The sequence below is a fragment of the Lissotriton helveticus genome, chromosome 5_1 (assembly GCF_964261635.1).
Source record: "Lissotriton helveticus chromosome 5_1, aLisHel1.1, whole genome shotgun sequence".
NCBI classification, from domain to species: Eukaryota; Metazoa; Chordata; class Amphibia; order Caudata; family Salamandridae; genus Lissotriton; species Lissotriton helveticus.
The window spans coordinates 1282340549-1282354023 of NC_136065.1; the positions used below are offsets into that span (position 1 = coordinate 1282340549).

Below are 13475 nucleotides of genomic sequence, written 5' to 3' on the forward strand. Positions count from 1 at the left end.
GAAATTCGGGATATGGATGTGAACAATAAAATCGAGTGGTTTAGGGGTGTCAAAAACACTCTTAGTGAGTTGGGATTGAATCGGTTGTGGACCTTCCCAGAGGGAAGTGTCTTTCCCAGTAAATCAGAGTTAAAGACCGCTTATTGGCACTGGATCTATTCCCGACTGTTCACATCTTCCAGTAGTCTTACCTTGTCAAGCACCTTCTTACATATTAAATCCGAACCTAATTACGAACAGTACTGGGATCTAATCTCCTTGAGTCGTGATCGAAAATTATTCCACCAGTTCAGAGTGGAAACTTTACCCACCAAGGCCTTCACCTCAAAGTGGTCTAATTTGCATGCCAACCTTACTAAATGTCCTTTTTGCCCAGATAGGGATGAAACTGTGGCCCATATGCTATTTGCATGTCCAGCGAATAATAACCCGAAGAGATGTTGGCTAAAACCCCTGTGTCTTTGTATGGGACCAGGGCCCACAGCGAGGCATTCAGATTATTTAAAACCGCAGTGGATGGCCCATATGTGATTGCCCTAGCCAGGTTTTTGGGCTGGGTGTGGGTGATTCGCTGGTCTGTAGGGAGGCGCACGTAACCTTCCTCCCCCTTTCTTCTTTTTAATAACGTGTTACTTTCTCGTATGTGAATTTTATTCTACCTTTCGATGCTCTTTTTAAAGGTGAACTGTTCTTGGCCCACTACATAGGTGGGTTTTAGAGTTGTATCAAATTATTTATAGTTTTAACAAAGTGTATTATAGGATATAGTCACAATCACGTGTGTCGAGATAGTGTAACGTAATGTTTATTGATGATTTTTAGACCCTGTGCTTGTACTGTGTTGACTTTTGTGATTTCTTTTAAATCGAAATAAAGTTTATAAATGAAACGAGTAAGTTCTTATAGTGTGCCGAAATGCATTTGCTCTAAGCCGAGCCCTGAAAATAGTTGATATGTAGATAATGCAACAAACATCCCGTAAAAATATGTAAAGTCTTGTTAAAATAAAAAAAAGTGTACTTCTTTAGAACACGGAAGGAAGTGGTTCACTTTAGCACATCAGATTACACATGACATGAGCTTGAAAACATACCTGTTCCCAAGCGCTGAACAAGTCATTAGTCAGTTGAGAGGCGAGTTAGTGGTTATCTAAACAGTATATGTACGTTAGATTCTTTTTAATTATGGAGCAACATTATAGTCCATTAAAGCAAACTCACAATGCTTTTGTACATTGCACATCCTAAACGCACGCATTTAAAGGTGCTGTGATAAAGAACAAGATGCACATCAGAAATAAATAAAGGGTTGGAATAATGGTTTTTATTTGACCTCAGCGGAAAGCAGAGCCCGGATTAGGTGGGGAGGGAGGGAGAAGGCACAGTGAAAGCACTTGTGCATTTATAGCATCTGCCTTGCAGCACCACCTGTTTACAATTAACAAGCGCGCACGCGGGCGTGGAAACAGATGGCAAAGCTGCTCGCCCTCGCAAGGTGGATACCGGACATGCACGAGCGCCCAAAAAGTGCAGACCAATTCTAAAAGGTCACTCATAAGCAGCGCTTGTGCGCTGATTAGGTGAGTCCTAAAAAAGGACCAATACAACAATTCCGGACCCACCCACTAGATAGCGGAATAATGCACAGCATATGAATCCAGAAAAGATTAACGCGCAAAATTTCTTTTATAATATATATATATATATACACATATTGCCTTGACTACATGAGAGAATGGTATAGGGATGATTTCTCTGGATAGATGTTGAAATTTAGCATCAACTTCCCATGTAAGAATCTAATTTTGATTAACTTCTAGGTGTGAGTTCAGTAAGTAAGTGTGTGCACTGACAAAACAAAATCATGACTATCAGTGAACCAGGCCTCGGATGCGACCGAAACGTATTGAAGTGTGCAGTCCGCAGGCACAATTAAGGGCATTTTAAGAGTGCAACCCAGTTTTGTCCTGACTGGATGTACAGCTAAAATCATATAGATACATATGACAGAGACCGAAGGAGAGAGCGACCCCCAGCAAGTAATACTCTTAGGAAAGGGTTGTCCTGTAAAACCCACCTCAAAGTACGGAGGGCATAGTGCATGAACTCAAGAGAGACATCAAGCAAGGGTATGTCAAATAGGATTAAGTAGAAAAAATATATATATAGTTTGCACAAAAGAAAGTTAGTCATTCATATTTATGAGGCGGGACGCAAGTAAGTTGCAAAGTTGAGCCGTCTACACATAAATGGTTAAGACTTATCTGCCAGTCTTGGTGAAGCTTCTGCCAACCCTCACATATGAGTGTGAACCACTGTATGGCCATAAAGCAAAAGTGTTATAAACCCTTAAAGATCTACAGGTAGCTATTTCTGCTTCCTTGCAATGTCTTGAATGCCCAGATCAGGCTGGAGTTTGGCCTGGTCAAACATCAATTGCGAGAGAAGGAGCTTTCATCAAATGCTATTTCAAACTGAAACTGGCAAGATCCAACTCACTCTACCAGCTGCTCTTGCTAGAAGTTTCAAATCCTGCACGGAAAACCATTTTCAGAGACTACCTCTTAAGTTGTCTGAGGAAACTTCAAGGCCTGCACTTATAGTACAAACCCATTTCAGTTGCCTTTTCAAAAGGAATACCACTAATAATATCCGGAAGCTGTGCTTTCCGGAAGACAAAAATGCCTTTGGGACAGTTGCAACTGGAAGTACACAAAAATTAATTTCAAGAACCAGCACTTTGATGGCCTAATACACTGGATTTTTTGTCCCTAATGGGTGGCAACTAGTTCAGACAATCATGCAGATGGTGCCACCAAGAACAAGAAGCCATGCTGCACGTTATCTGCATTTGTCCTGCACTTCTTTTAGACCAGAGGCTTCTGCTACATCCCCTTTTTAACCATCTAGGTGTGCGCAGCTGCAGACACGCACTAATCGAGTGCCTCAAGGGCAACAAAACCAGACAACTCCCAAACTTTCACATTTTTAATCTTAGTGGCAAAAAAACCAAAAAGCCAGCAACTTCAACAAACATCGCACCTAACGAACAAGCACCCCGTAACGACCTCAGTTGCTGGGGTTGCACAGGAAAGTAGACCAGGAATGCCAAAACTGGGTTATAAACAAGCTTCACATATAAACCATCACATGCCCAGCCTCGAAAAAAATGTAACCTTTAATGCACAAGAAGATAATGCACTTTAACAGCAGTCTTTTTTTTCTCTTGGACATTAATGAAATACTTTAACTGTAATGCATTTTTAGGTTCTTTACGCTTATAAAAAAAATTCTGTTATTCTTTTGACACTAAAATTATCATGTAGTGCATGCACCATCTTTGTTGACAAGTGCAAAATCGTCTTTGAAGTTATTCGTGTACGCCCAGATATTGAGGAAAACAGAGCTAGAGCACATGGGATTAGTGCTGCTGCAGGACGACCGGTGCAATTATAGCTTGTACCCGATGAGTGAAATCAAGGAAAGCTACACCTGGGTAGCCGTGGAAGAAAATGAGAACTTTACTACAGAAATGACTGAAGGAACCAGAGAAAGATCAGATTCCAAAGTGACACCCAACAAAAGGGAACAAGGACTATGTATAGGACCTTACTCTACAGGTCAACCAGCAAACAGTAGTGCTATGCAAAATGTCTTGGAATTGTGATATTACTTGAATTGAGATTAATTAACATTAAGGTAGTTTCTAGTCATCTGCTGATTCACAAAAAAGGCATGGTCCAAGGACTGATAAGATGCAAGGCAGAAACAGTTAATTAGGCACAGAGGCCCCTTACGTTATTGAAGAGCAATGATGAAATTGTTAAAGAGAATGAAGGATGGAGTAAATTATATCAACACTGTCAGTGAAAGAAGAGAAAGTAATCCACCAAACTCTACCTAGTAACCATAAAAGGCAATAATATCACCCTGCTCAAATCTTGCCCTGCTACCACCCAGACCTAGAAAACCAAGTCATACTTACAGCTCAAACCCCTGTAGACAGAGTTCATGCTACAGACCAATGACAATCTACTGGAATGCATTCAGAAGTGTCTCTCAATAGGGATGAAGCTTGATGGCTTCACACCACAGCTGGTTCATTACATGAAATCGCTAGGAGTTCAAAATAACCCCTCCACCAGGTTTAGAGCACATATCTAAAAAAAAAAAAAAAAAAAAAAAGGTCTTCCACAAACTAATTATGTTGCATACCGTTAAAGTCCCTTAGTATAGCCCTTTCTACCTGTAAAGTTAGTAGAACTGTGGCAGCACAGCTCAGCGGAGATCAAGACTGCTGGTGGCCTAGTTGACAGTTGCCACATCATCACCAACTGGCTCACAACAAACAAATAAAGGAAGAGGGAGACAATACGCAAACCCTTCTCTTGCTACACTCTCACATCTAGAACTTCCTTTGGGAGCTCCATCACTCTTTCTTCAGGAAGAATTGGAATAGTCCCCACACCTACATATAATCCTCCAATTGATGGATTCAGTTGGTAAGCCACCCCTCTTCTTATACATGCATCTCCTTCTTCAGCCCTCTGCTACACTCCCTTATTTTCTCCACTTTGCAGCTAGTTCAAAATATATAAAAATCTAAATATAGACATATTTGCGGCCAGAGCAGGGGAGGCAATTGCTTGATTTAGGCTTGAAATAACATTGTCAAAAACATATGTCAGCAATTAATTTGGTGATGACAGGCATAGTCATATGCACAGAGTTGTAACAGAAGAATTGAAGTAGGAGATCAAACAAAGGAAACACTAGCCAACACTGGAAGAATTAACCAACTAGTTGCAAAGTCAATATTTCCTACAAATCAAATGATACCCATAATTTCTGAAACCATGAACATATTACAGGACATTCTAAAAATGCCAGTACGTGAGCAGGAAAATCTAAAGTGGTGATACCTCCAAGAGCGGTGGCCCCCGCTAATCCTCGACGCACATTCATGGGAGCCACAGGGTACCAAACGCCATCCTCTTCAGATGTGTAATCCAAGCATTCCACTGAACTGAGCCGGGAGCGGCCATCGTACCCACCAATCACATAGATGCGATCATTGAGCGACACTGTGGCAACATATCGCCTTTTACGGGTAATGCTCTGGGTAGAGAAATAAAGAAACAAATATACAGATTAACACAAAGTGGGGTAAAAAGTAACTACAAAATGATGAACAGTAAAATTCATAATGAAACTAATATTTGACACTCAATTTAAATATAATGAAATACAAGGTTCGAAGACTACAATGAGCACAGAAAGAGTGAATTTAATGAATTGTAGATGTGAATCGACTAAGAAAGTCAAACATCTGTCTTTTCAACACCTTAAAACACTCAGGAAGTTAGGTATTACTGTACAAAACCCGCAAAGTAATAGCATGAAATTACCACCACACAGCCACACAAAGAAATCATAAAAGCAATTCGGAAAGAACCCCTAACTACAAAGCACACTGTAGGATACTCAAGAGAACAGATACGACATCTATCCTTCTGTGCAAAATGTTCTCACTTTCAAATAATTCATGGTTTAAAGACACATTATCCCCTATCATTGTGAAAGCTCCAAACTTCACACAACCATGATTCAATGGGCATCTTCTAAAATGAACCACCTACTTTGCTGATTTAGAAAAATAAAAGCAATACAATTCCCAACGAAAGATAAAATTTTGAGCCTGGGGCTCCTCACCCTCTAATTTCCAGATGGCTCTCCATCGATACCAGATGCACAGTCAAACAAGCCCAGGTCACCAGCCGACTGGCTACAGCAACTCAGTCTAAGCAGGAATCACCTCGCACCCCCTCAAGAGACCTGCAGACAATACAGAACTCAGCAGTCAGACCTGTCCTAGATTTCCCCAAGCGGTCCCACATCAGCCCCACCTGAGGAAGCTCCATTGGCTCCCCATTCAGAAGAGATGCCATGTCAAGATGTGGACCCACACCTTGCCCTCCATGAGCACGGACCAGTACACATCAACCATCAGCTGAACTTTCACCATCTCTCCAGACACCTGCGCTCCGCATCCCTCTGATTCGCCCACACTCTTCGAATCCACTGCAGCAACAGTGGAGGAGGCTCCCTCTCTTACCTCATGGCGAAGGCCTGGAACTACCTCCCTCTTCACCTACGGACGTCATCATCTCTACTGGAATTCAAACAAGCATTTGCAATGCAATAGGTCTCGCATTTGCCAAAGTTTGAGCTTTTGCCATTGTAAATGACAATGCCTTTTATTTATGCGTTGGAAAACCTTTAAGCTGTGCGTAAACAAGCACTTTGTACTTATAGCCTATGCTTATGAGAAGCAAGGCTGGCAGTCTCTTTTACTGACAGCCTTGCTTCTCGTAAGCAAGGACTATACGTTGAAAGTGCGTGTTATGCACCGATTGCAGGTTTTAAAAATACATGAATAAAAGGTATTGTCATTTACAATGCCAATAGCTCCAACTCTTGCAAATGCGAGACCTATTGGATTGCAAATGCTTGTCTTATCCTCTGTGATGTGGATTGTCTGGCATGCAGGGTTTCTGTGGTTGTGAAGCATTCCCCTGCCTAAATTCTGAACCGCAAGACAATGCTAGCATAGCCCTGGGACTTCATTGAATAACACAGTCAGGCCTGGGCAAATGCAATGCACAAGCATGTGCCTATACATACTGGGACTAGTAACTTCTCCATGAGCCGCTTACAAGTATGTGCACTCCTTCTGAAAGGTGGAAAGAGATTACTTTTCACCGACTTATGATTTACAAACACCCAAGAAGCAGAACCATTTGTACAAGCAAATCTCGTATTCCTCTTCACTCACTCTACGCTTAATTGCAACTACACCACTGCAGCAACATAAGAGCTGGTCACTTAATGCCACACCAGCACAGTTCCTACAGAGGACATACTTCTAACCCTACACAATGATGCTACGTGTGGTTAAGAGTTTCCAAGTCTCAATCCTTGACGCTCCTTTACACGATCAAGCGCAGCAATTTCTGACACGATAGGAAGACCACTGGTCAGCATGCAAGACACCACACATTTGCCAACACCACAGGCCACACTACAGATCCACACCCTTCTTACCACGCATATTCTGTGCAGTAATGGGAGTCTTGTCCACCAAATGCACTTTAGCGCCTTGTCTTTTGCATGAAATTATACATAAATACTGCTTCATTACTAGACTAGTTCATGGTGCTGATAAACCTGTACAGAACTGTATACAAATGTGCTCAGTGTGCAGAGAACCCTCTATGGGGCTGTGTGCCGACATCTTCACAATATTATGCATGGCTCTGTGTAGCGCTGCGGGCAGATGTGTTCACATAGGCCTTTTTGGCGCTCTGCACAATACAGGACAGTAGAAATGCAGAAATAAGACTCACAGACCCGTGTAAAACTGTACAAATGTGTTGACAGAGTATACAGAGCCTGTATGTGGCTGTGTGCAGATGTGTTTACAATGTGTTCAGAGGCCATCATGGCGCTGTGTGCAGTTCTGTTTGCAATGTGTAGAGATCCCTGTGAAGCACTGCGTATAAATATCTTAAAGATGTATACACACCCCTACACAGCACAACACTAATCCATTACAGCACTGGGCTTGTGATTGTTGCAGCAGTAGTCCTCTATCTGTTATTGGATAGAGTTTGTCAAGGGTTGCATTGTATCTACAGCTACGCACATGCCCACTCCAGTAATTCCACTGAGGCGACTAAGGTTAATGTCAAAACCGCGAGGAATGCCAATCAAGGGGCTCACTTCCTTGTCCGCTTCTGTGACACCTGAAGCTACTGCCTGGAAAGGGGTCGTTGGACTTCCATCGCATGGGAATGTTCAGAAAGCGCGCCAATATTTAATTCATCTCTTTTCAGCAAATAAAAGGGTCTTGAACTTTCAAGGAAGCTGCAAATTGGCTAAAACGTGTCTATCATCTGATAAAAAGGTGGGACTTCTCGACTTAATTACTTGTGCCTCTGAAGGCCCCAGCTTGGATCTTCCGGAGAGTTTGGTGGGGGCAGTAAGTGAGGTGGAGCTTTTTCATATACAGACTTATTCACTGTGTGTACAAAGACCTACATGATGCCTATGAATTAGATAGCAATATGTACAGTGCCCTCTATGATAAACATTGGTCTCCAAGAACGTCCACAGAATGTACAGAGACTTGTGTCGGGCTGGGCAGAATGCATTTATTTATATATGTTCAGAACGTTGCTTGTAGAGCACACTTACACTCGTGGGTGGAGTCTCTTGGTTCTAATGGTACCTCAACCACAGTGCAGTGGCCAATACAAGGCACATGATGAGCGGACAGAAAACCAGGTTTTAAGGCAGCTTCCTGAATTTGTAAAGAATTGTTTCAGCTCTATTCGAAGATGGAAGTGGATTCCATAGGTAGGGTACCGGAACGGATCGTTCTCGTCATCTCTGAAGTCTATACTATGGGACACAGGACAGTGGACTGCTGAGATATCTCAGCTGGCGACGTGGGATGCGTTTTCTGACTTAATGAGAAAAGAATGCCGCAGAGTGGTTGTGCAGACTCGAAGCACGAGGCAAAGAACTTTAAAGCAAATAAGTTTGTTGATACATAGCTGATGGTGATGTTTTAGTCACACGGTCGAACTTTGCCAAATTGAGCAGCAGCCTGACAACCATATTTTGAAGTTTTTGTAGCCAGCTCAATAATTAATTTTTCTGGTAAGCCACAGTAAGCTGATTCGCCACAGTTCACTCTGGACAGTAAGAAAGCGTTGGCAACCATCACTTATAAGAGAGGACTAGGAACAGCCCATCCAAGCTGTTTAATATGAAGAAGATACTGCTTTGTCACGGCTGAAATCTGATACGTTTGAAATGAGAAGGGCGAGCTATATGATGCCATGTAGATGTATATGTATACCTCTTGTGTATCTATATATTGTTTTCCTCCCACTGCAGAAAAAAATACATAACCCCCCAAAACCACCACTCCATGACTCATTGCATTCTTCTTCAAAAATATTCCAACCTCCAATGTCTGACTCATCCCAAACCTATTTTACTACTATGAACTCACGAAAAATAATTTCTAAACTCTTCCCTCCTTTGTTCATCCTTTATCCAATTCACCCAACTAACAGACTCAGATGTGTTTATAAGGAGTACTGAGACCCACATGATGGTGAATTCACAAAGTGTAGAAAGTTACATGCAGGCCGTGTACATATGGATCCACAAAGTACAGAGAAAACGATATGGTACGTTGTACAGATGTATTCACGTTTACAAAGCCGAGGCTGTGTACAGATGTGCTCGCAGGGTGTACAGAGACCTTCATGGCGCTCTGTACAGACGAGTTCACAGTGCGTACAAATAATTACATGGCGTTTAATACAGATGTGTTCACCATGTGTACAGACCCGTATAACAGCCTGTGTATAGATGTGTTCAGTGTGTACAGAGACCTTCAGGACGCTATGTTGAGAACTGTTTATATTCTGTACAATTATTACGGGACGTTTTGTACAGATGTGTTCACCATGTGTAAAGAGCCCGCAGAGGGGCGGGGTAAAGATATGCTGACAATGTGTCCGTAGTTCCATGGCGCTGTGCACAGATGTGCTTACAATGTGCAGAGACCCGGGTGATACATTGTACAAATGTGCTGACCCTGTACACAGGGTCATCTACGGGGCCTTGTCAACTATGCAGACTCTCTGCCGATGACTCGCGTCGCCTTAAGTTCAAGCCTTGCACACTTTACACGTTTCCTCTTTAAAAGAAGGGTGTGGCCAATTCTCCTCGCGAAGCATCGTTAGACAAATCTCTGGCTCAACCATCCCCATCACCTTATGTTCCCCCTACAGGCCTCAGGGGGCGGGACTTCGAGGTACTGCTCACCTGGCCCTGCTGCTATTGTCATCCACCGGTGACAAGAGCTAAATTATTCATGGAAGGGACAGTCTGCCAGAGTTCACACAGATGGTGTATGTCCATCCTGTCCGCTTTCCTGTCCTCATTAGTTTTTTTGCGAAGGGCAATGACTGCGGCCTGCAGCTCCCCCACCCCCTTCGTTCTGAATTATCCAAAGGGCCTCCGGAAAACAGCGAACAGCCAAAACCAAGGTTTTGCTATTTGAACGGTTATCCACACTTTCTAGCTGGTTGACATCTGCTGCTGAACGGGCATGCACTTAATATTTTTTATGTAAAAAACTTGGTTTTACATTTGAAACCCACATGTTCGAAACAACTTATATAGGGTGAGCAAAAAAGTCAGCGGAAGTACAATAGTACGTACAATCGATGTTTTGTTTTAACCGAACAGCCGCATCTGAACAAATATTAAGTCCAATCAACATGCAAATGTACTCACCTTACCCTGCCCAGCCCCCCTTCCCCACAATAAATACCGGAACATATACAACGTCCCAAGATCGAGTCCTAGCAATGCCAAATTAGCCTTCCATCCTTCCAAGGCTGGTCAATTAAGTACTATGACATCGGGTAATACTGAACCTTTTTCAATCAATCAATATATAATTTATGCATCCAAACAATACCATAAAAGTGCAATTTTTTAAAAACATACAAATATTACAGGTAGCATAACAAAATGGGCCCAACACAGGATTCCCTATAAAAGACGTTCACTGAACCTTTTTATTTATTGTGTGTAGTAAAGTCATTAGTGCGGTATGACGCACTATATACAAATATTAAAGTTTATTAAAAATGTACAGTGATTTGCCAAAGCCCCCACAGGGTAAGCCAGTATGAATATATCTGCCAACTTGCTTCAAAAGTATGAAAACTCAACCACTCACTCATGCCCTCGTTTATATCCATGTTCAAATTCACATGCAAGCACTTTACAAAGTATCAACATAGCGAGCGTAGGACCCGGTAGTCCATCTTAAATGGCTGCTGTCAATCAGAAAAAGCCAGCCCTTTAAAAGTAACCTAGAAATCTCGTAGTTTGAAAGCTATTTGGTGTACTAGCAGGGCCGGGCTGGGGAGGCAGTTAATTAAATGGGCGCTATATAGCGTTATAGGCCCTATAACCTATAATTCATGTGGGAGAAGGAGGCAGGCCGCCAATATAAATGCAATCCGCGCGGGCCTTTCCCTCCAGCCAAGGCTGGCTAATTGGCAACAAAACAACACTCATGAATAGACCTCACAGCCGGTGGGCCCCCCTTGAAAGCCCCCGTCCGGTACCCGCGCCGCCTCTTCTTTTCCTAGCCTTTGTGTGGCACAGGGCCGGCCGGCAGCCACGCCTTGGAGCAGAACTTACCAGCACGGGAACTCTCTCGGTTCTTTGTCAGAGTTTACACGAGCTGCCCGAGTCCATTATTTCATTTTCGGCGGGGTCCCGTGCGCGCGCTCCCAGTGCAGACAGCTCTGTGCGTCCGGCGTGGGCCCCAGGCAGTGTAACAAGTCAAAATGAAATTGAAACCCACGAGCCGCGCGATGTGAGCTGTCTACGGTAGAAGCTCCCGCGCGCGACCCAAGGCGCCTGGCAGAGTCGGATTCCGACGCGCGCGACCCAATCCCAAGGCGCGCATCGGAATCAGACTCTGCCATGCATCTTAATGTGCGCGTGGCCATCTCCTGTCTCCAGTCGTTGTCGGCTGAACTGATTGCTATAGTCTCCCAGCGAGAGCGCGCTTTTGCGCGCTTTTCGCAGCGAGACCTAAAAAGGACTCAAGACCTGGATGTTCGACTAAGCTTAGGCAGCAGCGCTCTCAATGCCTGGATACCCTCACAGGTGATTAGCTGAGCTTTACAAATCCAGACTGAATGATTAAAACAGTACATCCCAATATACTGACTTGCTATACTCAAGGGAGATAAAATTGTACAAGCTCAAAGTGAGCAAAGAAGAATTGAAACAACCTTCGGGGTCAAGTTCGCGCTATATAAAACTTAATAAATAAATAAACACGCACCAAATCACAACATGGCCACTAAGAACCAGAAACACAACTGTTCAAATCAAATCAGGGACATTTGTATAGCGAACACATCACTCGAGAGTCTTTTTGCGCTTGCAGACAGCTCTGATTAGACGCAAGCTTAATTATCAAATAACCATGACTTCATCTGCTTACGAAAGCGGTTATGATCAGGGATGATACGTAGATGAGCAGGGATCTTGTTCCATGATGCCGGGGCGAGAAAGGAGAAAGATCTTCCTCCCTTTCTGGCGGTGCGAATTCAGAGAGGAGTAAGCAATGATGCATTGCACGATCTGAGCACCCGGCTAGGCTGGTACCAGTATAGTTTCTTGGACCAGTATTTTGGCCCTCTTCCATACATAGTCTTATGTATCAAACAAAGGATCTTAAAAAGAATTTGCTTTCTTACCGGAAACCAATGCAGTGATCTTAGACAACGAGCAGAGGAGGATCTGGGCGGAAGGTCAAGAACCAGCCTAGCTGCCGTGTTCTGCAAAATGTGAAGTCTATTCAAAAGGTTTTCATTGATTGAGAACAGTAGAGTATTTCTATAGTCCATTCGACTTATTATTAATCCCTGGACTAATGGTTTCCTGGCCTCAATAGGAATCCATTTGAAAAACTTTCGTAGGCTGCCCATCACTCCGAAACAAGTGCCAGTGATGTGGTTAATCTGACTTTTCATAGCCAATTGATTGTCCATGTAGACACCTAGATTTCGTACTGTTGGTTTGGGGGTTGGACAGGGGCCAAGATTGGAAGGCCACCAGTCGTGAGACCAGTGCTCCTGAGCCTTACCAAAAAGCATGATCTCAGACTTTCCTCCATTCAACTGGAGGCAATTAGAACGCATCCACCTGTCAATATGAGACATGCATTTTTTAAAACACTGCTTTGTTTCTGCGGGGTCTGGGCCAATGGTGATCAGAATCTGCGTGTCATTGGCGTAGAATATGACATCAAAACCGTAGGATCTGATCATCTTGGCCATTGGCGTCATATACAGATTAAAGAGGGTCGGGCTCAGAATAGAACCCTGTGGCACCCCCATCTCTCACATGAAATATTTTTGCCCATTTGGACTGAGGTTACTCGGTCAGCTAAGAAGCCCTTGAGCCACTTAAGGGCATTCCCCCTGACACCAATCTCCCATAGTCGATGTTCTAAAATGCTATGGGAGATGGTGTCAAAAGCGGCAGACTGGTCGAGCAGGACGAGAAAGGCTGACTGGTGTTTGTCCAAAGCCAGCCTGATGTTATCAGTTACCTCAACCAATGCTGTCTCTGTACTGTGTGCCGCCCTAAAACCAGACTGTGAAGGGTCGAGTAGTCCGTGGCTCTAGAGGTGGGCAACTAGCTGTTGATTTATGAGAGATTCCAACATTTTACCAAAATAGGGAAGTAGGGATATGGGACGGTAGTTTAGGAGTAATTTTGGGTCGGCTGCGTGTTTTTTTTTTAAGATAGGTCTGACCCTGGCTGTTTTCCACAATTTAGGAAAAACAGCCTCCG

General features: G+C 43.4%; 1 protein-coding gene across 2 annotated transcripts in view; it reads right to left on the reverse strand.

The window, feature by feature from the left end:
• KLHL12 (kelch like family member 12) overlaps window positions 1–13475 on the reverse strand; it is a 557433-nt gene that overhangs the window by 122995 nt on the left and 420963 nt on the right. For both annotated transcript variants that reach the window (XM_078644106.1, XM_078644107.1), the window contains exon 8: window positions 4922–5117. In XM_078644106.1, the coding sequence (XP_078500232.1) occupies window positions 4922–5117 (196 nt within the window). The remainder of the gene's footprint in view (window positions 1–4921; window positions 5118–13475) is intronic.